Genomic DNA, 16,096 nt, shown 5'->3' on the forward strand with positions numbered 1-16,096 from the left:
ATCCTACTCTCCACTATCCTACTCTCTAGTATCCTATTTTCCATCTTCACACTCTCCTTTTTTAGCCTCCACTTTCCTACTCTGCACCATTCTACTCTCCACTTTCCTGCTGAGGATTCTACGCTACACTTTCCTCCTCACCATTCTTCTACTCTCCACAATTCTACTCTTCACTTCCCTACTCTCCACTATCCTACTTTCTAGTATCCTACTCTCCACTATCCTACTCTCCACTATCCTACTCTCTCGTATCCTACTCTCCACTATCCTACTCTCTAGTATCCTACTCCCCACTATCCTACTTTCCATCTTCACACTCTCCTTTTTTAGCCTCCACTTTCCTACTCTGCACCATTCTACTCTCCACTTTCCTGCTGAGGATTCTACGCTACACTTTCCTCCTCACCATTCTTCTACTCTCCACAATTCTATCACTTCACTTCCCTACTCTGCACTATCCTACTCGTAACTCCCCTTTTCTCCACTTCCCCACTCATCTTCATCTTCATATTCTCCCTTATCTTAGCATCCACTCACCTACTCTGTACTATTTTACTCTACACTTTCGTGCACACCATTTTCCTACTCTCAACTTTTCTATTCTCTTTTTCTCTAATCTCTATTTCCTCACTCTCCGCTGTTGACAGCTTTCATAAACTTATATCGATTATAGGAGTTAATAATAGATTGTTGCTTAAACCGCGAATCAAAACAAACATAGTTGTTATATATTCAATAGTTTCACTAAACAATTTGGTGGGTCGAAAACAAAGTTGGCCAAATATTTGAGGATTGTATCAACGATTGGGAATGGGAATGGGAAATGGAATAGCCGTTGGTGGTGAAGCGTGCCTCACTAGTGATACTTCTTGTCAAGGATGGCGCCCAGGGAGCGTACAAGTGGATCGAGAACTTCGCGCACCTGCGACTTGGTCACATGCTCCATGGCCTGCAGCAGCTTCTGATGCAGTTCGTGCTTCTCGTAGTGCGGCTGTTGCAACAGCGCCAGAATGTTGGACAACTGCAGCTTTTGCTCCTCGCTGGGCTCATAGCAATCACTACTGGCATCACGACAATCACCGCAATGGACGCACTCAATATGCGTTGGCACCTCGACAACACCATCACGTTTCACCGATTGCTGCTGCTGTTCATGAGGGGAGTTCGCCTCATTCCCCGACTGAGCATTCGATTGAACTTGGCCATTGGCATGCGCCATGTGCTTGCAATGTCTCCGCAACCAACCGCGCGGACGTCGTTTCTCCGGGCTCTTCTCCTTGGGCACCAGACGGGGCTCATACAACTTGAGGTCGTTGAGGAACATCTTGAGATCGTAGCGTTCGTGCATGCCACTTCCACGTCCACCTGCTGACCGAACTCCAGCACGCTGATGCTTTTGCATGCGGCGATAGGTTTCGCGTGCCAGCTGAAAACGCTCCTGCTGCATGTCCTCGATGAAGGTAATGAAGCTGGTGCAACGCTGTTGCAAGCACTCCACCACCGGATCCTGACGATCGAGCACACCCTTATCCAAACAGACGTTCGTCAGCGTGTACATCATCTCGATGAGGGCGCTCAACTTTTGCGGCACCTTGTCGAGCAGAAAGTACCGCAACTTGCGCCTATAGCTGCGTATCGAGTTGTGCATCAGCGCATAGACACACACCACACGCTGGCTGGCCTCATTCGAGTTGGCACTGTGGAAACTCCCGACCGGAGTGCAACGCACATCCTCGATCAGGCCGCGCAACGGATACAGAAAGTTGCGAGAGAAGCGCACACAGAACTCGAATGCATTGCGTTCGCGTCGCTGTTTCTCCTGGTTGCTGCACGTCGGCATCTGCAACTGAAGCAGTTTCCCCTGCAACCGATCGAGCGCCGTGATGATGCGTTCCTGCATCAACGAGATGCGATTGTAGATGGCCATCTTCTGGTACTTGAGATTCTCCAGCGACCGAGTGCAGATCACATTGCGTTGCTTGCGTCGCTTCGGCTGCAGCTGCTGATGCTGTTGCGGTGGGATTTGCTGTGACAAGGCTGCTGTGCTCGGTAGGAGACTAATCGCTGCTGTTGTCGGTTTTTCACGACCACCAGGCTGACGTCGCACTGTCGTCTGCTGCTCCGTTGCTGGCTTGCGCTTCACCAATGGGCGACGCTTTGATGCCACACTCTTTCGTTCAGTTTTGGGAACTACTTTGGGTTGCGGTTGCGGAGGTTGCTCCTCCGGCACTTCGCACAACGTCAGCGTATCTGTGTCTGATCTCTGCGAAGTATAACGCATCGGTTTCAGACTGCGCTGCAAGCGTATCCAATGCGGATGTGGTTCGAGTTCCACAAAGCACGGCAACTTGTGCAAACTAGGCGCAGCACTAACATTGCTCGCATATGGCAAGCGTTCGATGTATCGCATATATCCCGGACGATCGGCGTACTCTTGCTCCAGATCACTGTCCTCCGCATAGGGCGGCATCTGTGGCGGCATCTGTGGCGGTGGCGGTGGTGGCTCCGTCATCCCAATGCCATGCTCCTGCATAAAGAGACACGCCAGCGATGGCGTCGTGTCCAATGCGCGACAAAAGTGCTCATTCATTGCATCCAACTGTGGGCCGTCGGGTATAATGTCCATCCATTGGGACATGGGTGCGGTGTAGTTTGCGTAGCAAACTTGTTGCACATGCTGTGGCGGTGGCGGTGGCGGTGGCGGGTGGTCATTGATGCTCAGCACTTGCTTAAGGCGTGCCATAATCTGCTCATGCTGCGCGTTCTCATCGAACTGTTCCACTTTTGGTAGCAGCTTAGGATGCAGCTTCGCTTTTTGCTGATACTGTTGTGGCTGTTTCTGTTGCTGTTGGGGTCGTTGCTTTTGGGGTGTCTGCTGTTGTGCTTGCTGTTTTCTATTGCCTCGTTGTTTTGCTTTGCTCCTCTTTTCGTTCAGCTTCATTGTGGAAGGCGCAATCGCCTCCAGCTCCGCGCAGAGTTCGCGATGCAGTCCTGCAATATGCGCTCCATACGCGTCATCGAACGTGGGCGACTTGCGACTTTGTTTCGGCTTGCGCGGCGAATTGCGGAGCTTCTTGGTGTTTGCCCTGCAACGTGGTGACTTCTCTGCACCGCCCGTTAAACGTTGCAAGTATGGCGGATCACAAGCCAAGTTGTTAGCACCGCAGCTAGAGCTGCTGCTGCAACTTTTGAGTTGCAGCGACATTTGGGTCTCCACATCGAGATCCCGGGACGTAACCATGCCGAGCACATCGTTTCCACTGCTGCGCATCTTACAGAAACGCATTTTGCTCAACTTGTGCGGCTCCTTGTCCTTTCTGCACTCCTCTCGCTCCGCTGCCCGCTGCATGTTGTAGCGTTTAACGGCATTCTTAATGGAGTCCGGATTCGAAAACTAATTCAAAGGGAAATGAAATCGTGGAATAGTGTGGGGAAAAGTGGAGAACGGAAGCGAGCCTCGCTCTTACCTGAAACTCGTGGGCAAATGTTTGGCCATAAAGATCGTGAATTTTCAACATTTTCGAAAATAATTGAGTTCAATTATTTTTTCTAATTGCTAATGGAATTGAGTGTAATGCAAGTAACTTGCAGTTTTTAGGGGCTATAAGACAGTGAGGATCAGATTAAATTTAGTTTTGTATAGAGTTCCAAAAAGAAAAAAGGAAATTCAGTTGAAATATTGTTTTTGCATAGGCAAGTAAATTCTGATCTCTTACCTACGACCTACTTTATAAGCAAAGCAAACAAAAAAACCGACACAAAGTTTACGTTCCTGATATATTATTTAAGTGCTTATATAGAAAAAGCTATTGACAATTGCATTTAAAATGGCTGCGAGGTGAAGATTCTGCAGGGTTGCATTGAAAACTGTGTGGCCAGATTTGAAAAAAATTAGATCTTTAAAATAGAATATATTAAATTTCAACTCATGTGGACCACTTGAATGTACTGTGTACATCAACGTCCAAGACCTACTTCAAATTTCGACCAGGACTTCACTTGAACTTATTATGTATATACATATATTTTTATATATTTTTCAATTATAGACAAATATTTCGAAAACAAAAATGTTATTTGTTTTTTTCATTCTTAATGGTATTGAGTTAAATTTCTTATATGTGTATGTATGTAAATGCAGAAGAGATGCAGTAATAATATAGCTCTTCAATTATGCTCTAATATACATACATATGTTCATGGTTTTATAATTATTCAAAATGATTGCCAGTGTTGCCACCAAGCTTCAAAAAGCGTGGCCCAACTTTCGGCCGTTACATGTGTTGCCACCATGGTAATATTAGTTTGGCAATAATCACTAATTTTTAATTTAAACGGCTTTACCGATTTGAATAAAACAAAAAGCAAAATATTTGTCTATTTGGCCTACAAGTTCTGAAAATATGAAGAATAATTTGATGATAGCGTTAACATAGTGTTTTGCCGCTAACAGTGGTCAAGTAAACTGCAAAATTACGATTTAAATCAGAATATAAAATTTCGTATTAATTAATTATAATAAATTAATATATATGTAAATAGAGCATTTAAATGTAATATTAAATTATAATTGTAGTTATTTATTTAGTTATTTTCTGCAAGTATTTAAAGTCCCGCCAAAGTCCAAAGGGTGTTATTTAACACTGAAGTCTTCCGATTTGAGTCGGCTCTGGCCGATTATTAATCGGCAACATTAATCGGCAACACTGATTTTTTGTGCTCATTTTGCATGGGGCTGCAGCCGAGGTTATTGTACTTTTCCCAAAATATCTCGAAAACGGCCTAAAATAATTTTATGATTTTTAGAGTGTATATTCATAAAACAATACTGTATAAGTTGTCATAAGCCGATTTGGCCGACAACTCGTCAAAGCCGAGATATTGGCAAAAATGTTGCTACCTCAATTTTTCATTCACGATTTTAATGCATAAATACTGCATGAAATTTGACGAACATGGATTTCATAGAAAGATAATTTCGTTTTCTAGAGTTTTGCATTTAAACTTTTTTAATTTAAGTTTAAATATCACGAGACGAAAATAAAAAGTTTTTTTATCCGATATTTTTTGCGGAGCTATCATAACGTACATTTAGGAAGAAAGGCATGCATATCGATGGTTATTGATGATATATTAATATAAATAATAAAATGATATAGAATTATTTACTATAAAATATATTAGATGTTTTTAAATATGCATGCCAAATTTCAAAAACTTTGCGTTACAATTTAATGATAATTAATGACTGCTGTTTGCTGTTAAAAAAACAAAATCAAGGTGACCATATACTGCAATATGAGAGATAATTATTTATTTACATTTTATTTTAAAAATATGAACATTGTAACATAATACAATAGATACATATAGGGCAGAATTAAATTCTGTCTTTATTTATATTAAGCATTTAATTTAGCTAATTTAATGTTCGCCTGCATTTTTAATATGGATTTTTACATGTTTTTGGGAACAATTAGGAAAAATAAACGTTGGAAATCTAGTATATTTGAGTTTGAATGTGGCATTTGGCATAATTTGCGCGCTCGAGTTGCGGTCACACTACAACTGCCGTCCCTTATTAATTTTATTTTAAAAATATGAACATTGTAACAAAATACAATTATTAAATAGAGGGCAGAATTAAATTTTGTCTTTATTTATATTAAGCATTTAATTTAGCTAATTTAATGTTCGCTTACATTTTTAATATGTATTTTTACATATTTTTGGGAAATCTAGTATATTTGAGTTTGAATGTGGCATTTGGCATAATTTGCGCGCTCGAGTTGCGGTCACACTGCAACTGCCGTCCCTGTTTATTTACATTGCACACACGAAATTGCAGTTGGATTGTTTTCGTTTGTTTACAATAAAAATAAAGCCGTGCGATAGGGTGAACTCCAGCCAAATGCACGATGCGACGAGTGTGGTGTCAGTTTGTAGTTGCCGTCTGTTGCTGCGTCCACGTGCTCATCGCCAGCAGCAATCATTGGGTGCTTAAGGACGAGCACATTGTGCAAAAGTTGGATTCGCCGTTTTTTATGCGCGAGCCGCACAATTTGATTGCATTCCTCGAGCAGATACGCTACAACGATTACGTGGAGCGTAGCTATCTGGAGCTGCTGCGCAAGCGCGAACAGATTGCCGAGCACCTGCGCTTCTCGATGCGCTTTGGCGAAGATCTGGCGGAGCAGGCAAAATGTGCCATGGACTTTTATGTGCTGGAGAAGAGCATGTCGTATCTGAAGATAACACCCGATCAATTCCGACGCATCAATTTGCCCGAGCATCGGGTGCTGCGACAGGCGACGCCGCTAAAAGCGCCGCCAACCGATGGCGATGTCGCTTTGGAGCCGATTTGTGGCGATTATCATGAGCTGGGCGTGGGTCCCGCCACCTACGATCATCTGGAGAGCTTCCAGCCCGAGGTGCTCGCCACGGCGTACGTGGACAGGGAGCACGACTCGAACATTGGCACCGCCAACGCGGAGCTAATGCGTCGCTTTGCCCTGGACGGACTGCAAAGGCAACCGGATTCGTGGAAGTTTCACACACTCAGCTCGTACTATTGGCGCATTCGTGGCAACGCCTTGCAGGCGCTGCCTTGTGCCCGGTTGGCCACTATGCTGGCGCCACCCGAGCACAAGGACATTCCACTCTTGAGCCTGGGCACAATTCTGTTTCGCATGGGACGCCTGGCGGATGCGGATCTGATATTGAGCGCTGCGGTGGAGCATGCACCGCAGGTAGCCGAGAATCATGTGGTGTTAGCCTCGGCGCTGGCATTGAAGCATGACTTTAATCGATCGCAGCAGCATTTCGATGAGGCCGAACGTTTGGATCCCAGCACTTTGCCGCACACGCAGCAGGTGAGGAATTTCATCAGCTGCCTGGAGAATCTGACTAAGAAGAGCTCCAAGATTGACAGCTATGTGAAGTACATGAAAAACGAGCTGAAGGAGTTCAAGCAGCTCAAATATCACATCTCGCAGCATCATGAGCGCTTGGTGCAACAACAGTTGCCACTTGGGGCACGGCGTTTTCTCGATTCACGTGCCAACAGCGAGGATCTGCATCGACGTGGACAATACTGCAGCACACGGACGCCAAGTGGCTCCGATGAGCCGATACTCTTCTGTGACTTTTACTCCGACATGCAGATGCGGCTCGAGAGCAAGGACATTGACATCGATGTCCTCGAAAGGGATTTGATGGCCAACACGGAGAGCGTGATACGCCAGGTCTCGACGGAGATACGCAAACAGTTCAATCTGGAGCAGCTCAAGGCGGCTAAGGCCACCAAGGCCACGTAGTCGTCGTCGAAGTTCACTCAATGCATTCCTCCCTTGGAAACCATTTTAGATTCGGGTCACAAATTAGATTTTAATTCTTTTGTAACATATAATTTAAGTGAGCGACTTTTGATGCCCGGTAGGAAACGGACTATACAGGAGATGCCAACTGCATGGGAATCGCGTCACAAATTTGCTTGTAGCTAGGAGTAAACATTTAGTGTAAGTTGTCTTTTGTACCCTGAAATTAAGATATCTGTCTGTCTGTCCGTCGTTGTATGTATTAACATTTAGTGTAAGCTGTGTTTAATACCCTGCAATTAGAGAATCTAAAGTATGTTTTCGAAATTCAAATGTAAACTACAAATAAGCTACCGGGTAGCAACGAGTCGAGCACACTCGACTGTCTTTCGTGTTGCTAATGTGTTAAATTTGTGTACAATAAGTTCTATTTGTTTAGCCTACTCGTAATCTATGCATTAACATTAACTATAAGCTTCTTTTTATACCCTGTAATCCTCATCTCGAGCATCTTCGTCATCCGACTAGCTGGAGCTTTAAGATTTATACTTCAAGTTCTTTCTTGGCTACCGGGTAGCTGCGAGTCGGATGCTCACGCTAATTCCGAGTACAGTATGGAATAAGTTTTTTTTTTTATTTAGTCGTTAACTATTACTCTGTGAGAATCCTCTAGAGAATTCATCATCCAATAAAATACAACAGCGTAAAAATAACACATGTCCGTGGTCACCAGCGTATCTCCTGTGTTTCCAGCGCCTCCAGCATCTCCGCCAGACTTCCAAATGTGTGATGCGCCGCTGCCTCGAGCTGAGCATCGAGATGGGGCTGGACCAGCAAACTGCTCCAGCCACTTTGACGTGCGCCCGCATAGTCCATGTCGTACTTGTTGCCAATATGCAGCGCCTGATTGGCCGATGAGATCTTCGCCTGCCGCAGTGCCAGCTGAAAGATGCCCGGATCTGGCTTCATGACGCCCGCTTCGTAGGAGCACAGAATGAAATCGAACTGCTGGCCAAAGCCCATTGCATCCAGCACCTGTACCACCGAGGGATCAAAGTTGGAGATAACCCCGACGCATTTGCCTGCCAAGCGCATGCGATGCACCAGTTCCTGGGCACCGGGAACTGGCGTCCAACATGCGCTAGTGCGGAATAGCGTCAGCAGCTCCTCGGCTATTATGGCCACCTTCTCGCTGGGTATTTGATTGTCGACACAGGCAAATGTGCGAGTGACCAATTGTCGCCACCAGTCTTGCCACTTTATGGAGGGACTGGATGATGAGCTGCAGCCGAAATTCGGATACGTTTTGCTCATCCATTTGAATTGCTGGCCGAAGCAGGCGGCCATTTTGGATTTGTCCAAGCCCACGACGCCACAGGCAGCAGCTGTTGCCACATATTGTCCAATAGGGTCGTTTAACTTAACCAGCGTATCCGTTACATCGAACGTAACCAGGCGAAACGATCGCAAATTGCGCACAAATTGTGCGGTCAACGACATTATGGCACACGAAGCGGTGTGGCCAGCTGCTGTGCGGCTGTGCTTCAGGCTTCCAAATATGCCATTGGGCTCAAAAGTCAATTTCCTTACTCCAATTATAGCATTACAATTTCGTGCTGAACAAAAGAATATTTTAACAAAGAACAACAATATATAATATATAGCATAGATAACTGTTGTACAAATGCTGGCTAGCAAATATACCAAAAGCCATAAAACAATATGCATCAATAACGGTCACACATGACTGCGGCTATTTGAATTGTTATCGATATCGACTCGCTACTCGACTAAACATTTTACTTATTATTGTATTTTTAATATTAATATAAATGAATAAAAATCGTTGTCGAAAAATCTATGTTTTGCTGCCCCTCCATTTCCCACAAACGTAATTGTCACTCCCTTTGGTGAGTGCTGCTGTATAACAGAATCGATCCGTTATATCGATAAAAAGGTCGCTTTAAATTTGACTGTTATATTTAAATTGCTTATGAAATGCGCGCATTTAATATTCGTCTCTATAATAATTAGTATTTAACAATCCACTCTTTAGCATCCTCCGGACTTCAAGCATGGATCACTTTCTTTCTTCTGTTGTTGTTGTAGATCCCTTCGAGAGCTGTTGGCCATTTGAAGACGACGACTTTGTGTTTTGCACTGCAGCGACTTGCTTATTGAATACAAAACTGTGATACTGACTCGCCAACTGGGCGCACTTCAGCGGCTCGCTGCCGTACTCCCGATAACAGGCTATCAATTGTCGCTCCATTCCCTCAATATCGTCGGAGCACTCATTGGCCTTAGCCCATTTGACGGGTTGCCCAAATAAATGATGCACTCGGTCCAACGTCTTGCTAAACTGTAATTCCTCAATTTCCGTTGAGCGTCGTGTCCACGATGAAGCGGCAGCGGTCATTGGCTGTGGAACCTGCGGTGTTTTCTCCGTCGTTGCTGTGCGGGCACACTTCTCACAGACAAGCTGACTTGCTGCAGTTGGCATCTCCGTCGGCTTGTGGGTGATTGCGTCTGAAGAGGAGGGTGGGGCGGAGGCCTTCTCAACGCGCTCCAAGACATCGCGGCTAATTTGAAATGGCGATGCATTGGACATTTGCACTGTTTGAGGCTTGCTGTTGCTGGCGCCCATATTCAAACCTATATAAGACACGTAGTAAATGTCGATCAGAATCGTGGGATTCGTATTTGTATATAATTTTTTGTTGGTTCATAAAAATGGAATATAGCCTGATAACTCAAATTTAATTCTGTGTGCCATACATCAATCAAACATCAAACAGTTGTATGTAGAATTTGGTAACTGGGCACACTATGTGGCAGTTTAAAAAAATACTGTCAATATATATATATTTTTTGGTATTTTCATGTGGCATTCCATTTGAATTGCATATTGCGGTCACGCTGATTATCATTTGTTTTAATTTATAACTCGGATCGTTTATAATTTTATTATTTTCTCGATATATTGTACAATACGAACATTCACAATGCAATGCAAAAATAGTGTTGAGCTATCAAGTAACTAAAATCGAACAAAAGTAAAACTTGTAATTATACATATACTTTTTAATTTGCAGAGACGCCAGCGGAGATACTGCATCAATACGTAGAATGCATCAACGATGGCGATGTGAAAAGAACTGTGACCGAAGACTGCATACTCAATTTATTTGCGCGCAGCGTGCAGGGCGGCGATGCTGTCGCCCGATTTCTGCGCATCCAGCTCTCTGGACGCTACAATCACACAGATTTCGGCATCCCCAGTTGCTGTGCGATATCGCAGCAGGAGCTGCTCACAGAACGCTACGCGCGTCGTTTTGAGCGACATTGGCGGCGGAAGCGAGCAGCGGAGGAGCCTCGAGTTGACAGCGATGATGATGTAGAGGATGCGAATGATGATCAGAGCCCAAACAAACGGCAAGTGACGCCACCGCGGTCCTCCAAAGTCACAACAAAATTGCAATATATCGAAGCCAATGGTGTTCTTAAGACACTGCGGGACAACGCTGACGACAGCGATGGCGGTCTAGATTTTGGTGACTGTCGTCAGGTGCGATTGGTGCTAGGATTTCGTCACACTTCGGCGCCTCAAGTCTGCCTGATTGTTTACGAGAAGCTGCAAGCGCGGTCATCCCGTCTGCCTATTGAACTGCAGCGTTCGCGGAACCATCGCAACGTTCATACCGATGACGAGGGAGAAACGCCTGCTCCGTTAAACGTGCGGCGCACTCTTTTTGGCTCAGGCAACGACGATGGCGACGAAGATCCGGTTATATTGGCAGTTGAGGTATCGCCCAAGCCTCGTCCTTTGAGCCGGAAGCGTCCACATGCTAGGGACGAGCAGCAACAGAAGGCAACCAAAAATCCCACTACTGTGTTCAACAGTATGCGTTTCTAGGATCATTTTGGTTACCTAAACTGTTCATGTTAGCACAATTTTCATTCATCCCACTAATATAATAGTTAAGATCATCATACACACACACACATACATATATAAATACATAGCGCGTATTTATGTGTTGGTGAGAAGACTGATTGATGTATTATTTAATCCCAGTTAAAATTTTATATTTGTACGAATCACAATTTGTATGGAACATATGTAATATTTGTACATAAGTGTTATAATAAAAAATTCTGAAACTTAAAACATGAGCATAATTCAAATAATCTATTAACTACTGTTTACAGTACCCAGGATATCGATAACTTATCGATGGCATTTCAAATAATAATAAGCACATGAATAAATAAATGAAATTGAAAATATAAAGCTAAATATTTCTAGCAGCATATTATAACTATGTCAATTTTATGTACATTTCCCACCGATTACTGCTGATCTAAATAAAAATCGATAAATATTGCAAGCAACCCTGTGTAAACTGGAAGCGTGTGGCTTTGTTTTCCCGTTTGAAATTTACAGCAGACGCAACATTAAAAACCAATTGAAAAGGATCATGGATGCTTTTATAAATGATAGTAATCTAATTAATTTCAATATGGACTGCGACGATTTACAAAGTGCCGCAGATGATTGTGGTAAGTATTGTGACAAGTATTTGAGCTGTGCGAAAGATACAAATTGCGCCATTTTAGCGACAACAGCAACAATAACATCAGCAAACGACGCAGACAAGGAGAACACAATAAGAACTCACATCCCATTGGATTGGAATAACTGCTCATCGCCAGTTGCTACAAGCATTAAAGCGGAGGAAGCTGCACAGGAGGAAGAATCCGTCCAACCCGTAAGGCCAAAACTTAAACTTAATTGGTCAACAGATTTTAAGGACCAAGATCGGTTCAATGACGGAGGCAACAATTTGGCGCCACCCCGCGCCTATGAGTACTTCGGGGTCTACCAGGGAAGAAAGGAAATGGCCATTAAACAGCGGGAGGATGAAGAGCGCAGAGCGCGACAGTTTCACAGTCGACCAGTGCCAAATTTTAAGGCATTACATAGAAAACTGGAGGACATTAGGGTGATACACCGGATTACGGTGCCCATTACGCCGGAGACAATGAAACATTCGCAAGCTTATAAAGAAAAGCACAAGGATCAGGTTTGTCAGCGAGATAAATGAAATCAACATCAAAGCATTTCTAAATCCTCACTTTATGCAGAACGGCGGGCAAATTGACAATATCGATTCACACCCAGATGTTAAAGAGGAGCGCAAACATCGTTTGGAGACGAAGCCCTTTAAATTGCATACAAATCAACGGGTACGTGAAAGACAGGAGTTCGACGCTGTTGTTAAGATAAATATGGCCCAAAAAAAGAATAAGGTAAATTGAAAGTTTGCCACAAAAATCAAATATTATTCGCCCCCTGTGTTGAGCCGCCCTGTGCTAGAGGCGTTGCATTGAGAGCAATCGATAGAGCGACTTACAGTTGCGTTGGCTATCGACTCGTATTTGCGTTTGTTATCGACTCGCATTTGCGTTTGTTATCGACTCGCATTTGCGTTAGCAGCTGCAATTTAGCAGATGGTTGAAATTACAAGTTGCGAGTGTTTAGACGGTTTGATTTTGTAATTGAAGCGGCACATTTCATTGCATAGCTGCAAATCAAATCCATCAATCAATTAATCAATTAAAAGTATAGCTGGCGTAGTAGGCTTGGCACAGTGAGTGAGCAGCAGCAGCAGCAGTTTGCAAGCAAATACACACGTAATAAATAAACACTACACATATCACATGCATATGCATATGTAGCGCTGTATGTGTTTTGTGTGTGTGCATGTGTGTGTGTGTATGCATACTTGTTGTTTGTGTGTGGTGTGAGTCATGACGTTTCGGTAAACGGGACGGCGTAGAAAAAAAACATATATTGCGTGTGTGCGGCGGTGTGTTGTTGTGAAACGAACGCGTGACTCGCCAAAAAAAAAATACACAGCAATTCGATAAATAAATTCGCAAAGAATCGCAGAACGCAGAAATTATCTCGGCAAGTACAAAGGATCTGTGTGTGTGTGTTGTGTGTCGAGGCAGCTGCTGCGCCCCTAACATACATTCATACAGGGGAACAAGCACGCACACAAGCGAATAAGCGCAGTAACAGAGTATTAACAGCGCTAGTGTGTGGGAGCACAACAGACAGTAGTGAGAAGCAGAAGCAAAGGAAGAGGAAGAGCAGTCACAAGCACAAGCGAGTACCGAGTGGGAGCAGCACAGCAACAGCAACAACAATAACAGTGCCACTGGGAGTAGCACTAGAAACAACAACAACAAAAACAGTTGTGAGAAGAGGAAGCAGAGAAGCAGCGCTGCCGCCGTTGCCGTCACAGTTGAAGTACGCTACGCTGTTTAGTGAAGCAACAGTCTCGCTGTCTATTTGAAACTTCTTCAACTGCGGCCGCAACTTTCGCTGCAGCCAAACAGCAGCAGCAACAACAACAACAACTGCGACAACGTCAACAGTAAACAAAATGGTCGATCGTCTTGTCAACTCGGAACTAAACACACGACGCATTGCGTCCGTGGAGAGCTGCTTTGGCAGCTCCGGCGTCCCCCTCGCCGTCCCCGGCCGCGTCCTCGTTGGCGAGGGCGTGCTCACGAAAATGTGCCGCAAGCGGCCAAAGTCGCGACAGTTCTTCCTGTTCAACGACATCCTTGTGTACGGGAACATTGTGATTGGGAAGAAGAAGTACAACAAGCAGCACATCATGCCGCTCGAGGAGGTCTCCCTGGAGTCGATTGACGACAATCAGCAGTATCACAATGGCTGGTACATTCGGACCACGACAAAGTCGTTTGTGGTGTACGCGGCGACGAGCACCGAGAAGCAGGAATGGATGGCGCACATCAACAAGTGTGTGGAGGATTTGCTGCGCAAGAGCGGCAAGAAGCCGGTGGAGAATCATGCCGCTGTCTGGGTACCGGATGCGGAGGCCAGCATTTGCATGCACTGCAAGAAGACGCAGTTCACGTTCGTGCAGCGTCGCCACCATTGTCGCAACTGTGGCGCCGTCGTCTGTGCCGGCTGCTCCGCCAAGAAGTTCCTCTTGCCCAAGCAGAGCACGAAGGCGCAACGTGTCTGCGACGCTTGCTACGATCGCTTGCGGCACACGCCGCCACACGCAGCCTCCTCGAGTGCTGGTGGTCCTGGTCTTGGCGGCAGCAGCGCTCACGATCCGGATGCCAGCGATCGCAGCGGCTCCAAATTGGCCAACGACAGTTCGAACGATGATGACACCGATGAGGAGACCAATTCACCGCCAGCCGAGGCCCACGACGAGCCACGTTTCTATGGCGACAACAGCGTGTTGTCCGCCCAGGACGAATCCATTGCATCCACAACATCGACGGGGATAGCTGCGATGTCGACACCTCTAGCTGCCAATCCGAATGCGAATATGAATCCCAATCCCAATCCGAATGCGACGCAGTCGCCGGTGGCCAACAACTGCTGAGCAAGGACCATCAGAGGTAGCTAACAGAGCGAGAGAGGAAGATCTACACATGTATATGTAAAGCCAGAGATTATATATATAGTTAGTAATTAGATTGTCACGACGACGAATTCTGTGCGAATTCTTTATGCTAATCTTATCAGCGTTTGCGCTCTTTTTGTTCTTTTTTTCTGCTGTTGTTGTTTTTTGATTAGCGTCAGTGTTTCCGCGCTTACGCATAGCATATAATATATATATATATGTAGATATCTGGCTCGATTTGTAGCGCAGCTGGCGTTAAGAAGAAAATTCGTAGAAAACAGATTGCGACGACGACTGCGACGCTATCAAAAATGATTGTTACAAATTGAATTATTGTTGTAATATAATATATAGTTGTGTATAAAGTCCAATGTCAAATCCACGCTTAATCACAACTATATTATATATAAGCAGTTATATATGCGATGACTCAGATGCTCAACTAAAGATTAGCCGAGAGAAGCGGCAGCTAAATTGCTTTCTGCTTTATGACTCCTTGATATTATTGTATATTCCATAAAATTGTTTGCTCTCTCGCTGAGTCATGCCAAATACTGTATATTTATAGTTTACATATTATATATACTCTATCTAAAATATATTTAATTTAAATAGTTGGCATACAGCTGCTTAATTAATTGACAGCTGTCGGCGAAAGCAAATAAATTCTTGGTTCTTCTCAAGTTAAGCGCTTAGACTAGGCTAGACCGGATATACAACAGTCGAGCATACTCCTCTTTATATTATGACCCTTAAATCTATTATGATCTGGACTAATTTCTCCTTCTTTTGCAGGAAGACGAACAACGCAAGCAACAAGAGCTGGAACAAAAAAAGGAATTACGCAAATTAACGGAATTTAAAGCGCGTCCAAACCCTTTTAAATAACATAATCAAATCTAATAATAATAATAATATAAAATACTTCACACACTCTCACAGTAACAAAAAAAAAAAAACAACAACAACATTGTACTGTCGTCCTTCCCAAAATATTTAATTTATCGAAAGTAGCTAAACTCTTTTTGTATTTATGTAAATCATGTAAATTCGCATTTCAAATTCGATTTGCCAGATTTGTATAGATCAAATTCTCTATATACACATATATATCTAGTTGAAGGATAAGTCCACAGCAAAACAATATTTGGGATCAATTGGTGATCGTGATCGTCGTGTATTTATTTTTTGTTTTTTTTTTTTTTCTTTGGTAATTTCGACGCGTGCGTTGGATCAATTAAAAAAATGGAGAGAGCGAGTCGTTCAACAAAATATTTTTGTAATTGTAAATGTTATTAATAAATTAAGCAGAAGCAGCGA

At 44.0% G+C, this 16,096-nt stretch overlaps 6 protein-coding genes across 9 annotated transcripts; 3 read left to right on the plus strand and 3 right to left on the minus strand.

Moving 5' to 3' along the window:
* Positions 1-687: 687 nt before the first annotated feature.
* On the minus strand, positions 688-3,733 carry LOC117577557 (uncharacterized). The gene is made up of 3 exons (XM_034262392.2): positions 3,717-3,733; positions 3,468-3,601; positions 688-3,394 (listed from the first exon to the last, which is right to left on the minus strand). Exons 2-3 carry the CDS (start codon positions 3,516-3,518, stop codon positions 857-859), a joined length of 2,589 nt encoding a protein of 862 aa, XP_034118283.1. The 5' UTR covers positions 3,519-3,601; positions 3,717-3,733; the 3' UTR covers positions 688-856.
* A 2,067-nt stretch (positions 3,734-5,800) lies between these two features.
* LOC117571400 (tetratricopeptide repeat protein 17) lies at positions 5,801-7,681 on the plus strand. The gene has a single exon (XM_034253530.2). It carries the CDS (start codon positions 5,919-5,921, stop codon positions 7,314-7,316), a length of 1,398 nt encoding a protein of 465 aa, XP_034109421.1. The 5' UTR covers positions 5,801-5,918; the 3' UTR covers positions 7,317-7,681.
* Positions 7,682-7,934: 253 nt separating this feature from the next.
* On the minus strand, positions 7,935-8,941 carry LOC117571413 (rhythmically expressed gene 2 protein). The gene has a single exon (XM_034253554.2). The coding sequence runs from the start codon at positions 8,814-8,816 to the stop codon at positions 8,043-8,045; it is 774 nt and encodes a 257-aa protein (XP_034109445.1). The 5' UTR covers positions 8,817-8,941; the 3' UTR covers positions 7,935-8,042.
* A 337-nt stretch (positions 8,942-9,278) lies between these two features.
* Positions 9,279-10,091, minus strand: LOC117571422 (uncharacterized). Its single transcript, XM_034253565.2, has one exon. It carries the CDS (start codon positions 9,961-9,963, stop codon positions 9,397-9,399), a length of 567 nt encoding a protein of 188 aa, XP_034109456.1. The 5' UTR covers positions 9,964-10,091; the 3' UTR covers positions 9,279-9,396.
* A 105-nt stretch (positions 10,092-10,196) lies between these two features.
* Positions 10,197-11,487, plus strand: LOC117571405 (cell cycle negative regulator roughex). The gene is made up of 2 exons (XM_034253543.2): positions 10,197-10,352; positions 10,412-11,487. The coding sequence occupies exons 1-2, from the start codon at positions 10,322-10,324 to the stop codon at positions 11,230-11,232; spliced, it is 852 nt and encodes a 283-aa protein (XP_034109434.1). The 5' UTR covers positions 10,197-10,321; the 3' UTR covers positions 11,233-11,487.
* A 232-nt stretch (positions 11,488-11,719) lies between these two features.
* LOC117570351 (pleckstrin homology domain-containing family F member 1 homolog) lies at positions 11,720-15,789 on the plus strand. Of its 4 annotated transcripts, none has more exons than XM_052005529.1 (4): positions 11,720-11,879; positions 11,937-12,403; positions 12,465-12,629; positions 15,572-15,789. In XM_052005529.1, exons 1-4 carry the CDS (start codon positions 11,798-11,800, stop codon positions 15,662-15,664), a joined length of 807 nt encoding a protein of 268 aa, XP_051861489.1. In that variant the 5' UTR covers positions 11,720-11,797; the 3' UTR covers positions 15,665-15,789. The 4 variants fall into 4 exon arrangements, 3 of the variants coding, with proteins under 3 accessions (XP_051861489.1, XP_051861490.1, XP_034107804.1); XM_052005530.1 differs by having other exon boundaries at positions 11,728-11,879; positions 11,946-12,403; XR_007955033.1 differs by lacking the exons at positions 11,720-11,879; positions 11,937-12,403; positions 12,465-12,629 and adding an exon at positions 12,815-14,812 and having other exon boundaries at positions 15,572-15,744.
* Positions 15,790-16,096: the final 307 nt, after the last annotated feature.

The sequence above is a fragment of the Drosophila albomicans genome, chromosome X, assembly GCF_009650485.2.
Source record: "Drosophila albomicans strain 15112-1751.03 chromosome X, ASM965048v2, whole genome shotgun sequence".
Taxonomy (NCBI): Eukaryota; Metazoa; Arthropoda; class Insecta; order Diptera; family Drosophilidae; genus Drosophila; species Drosophila albomicans.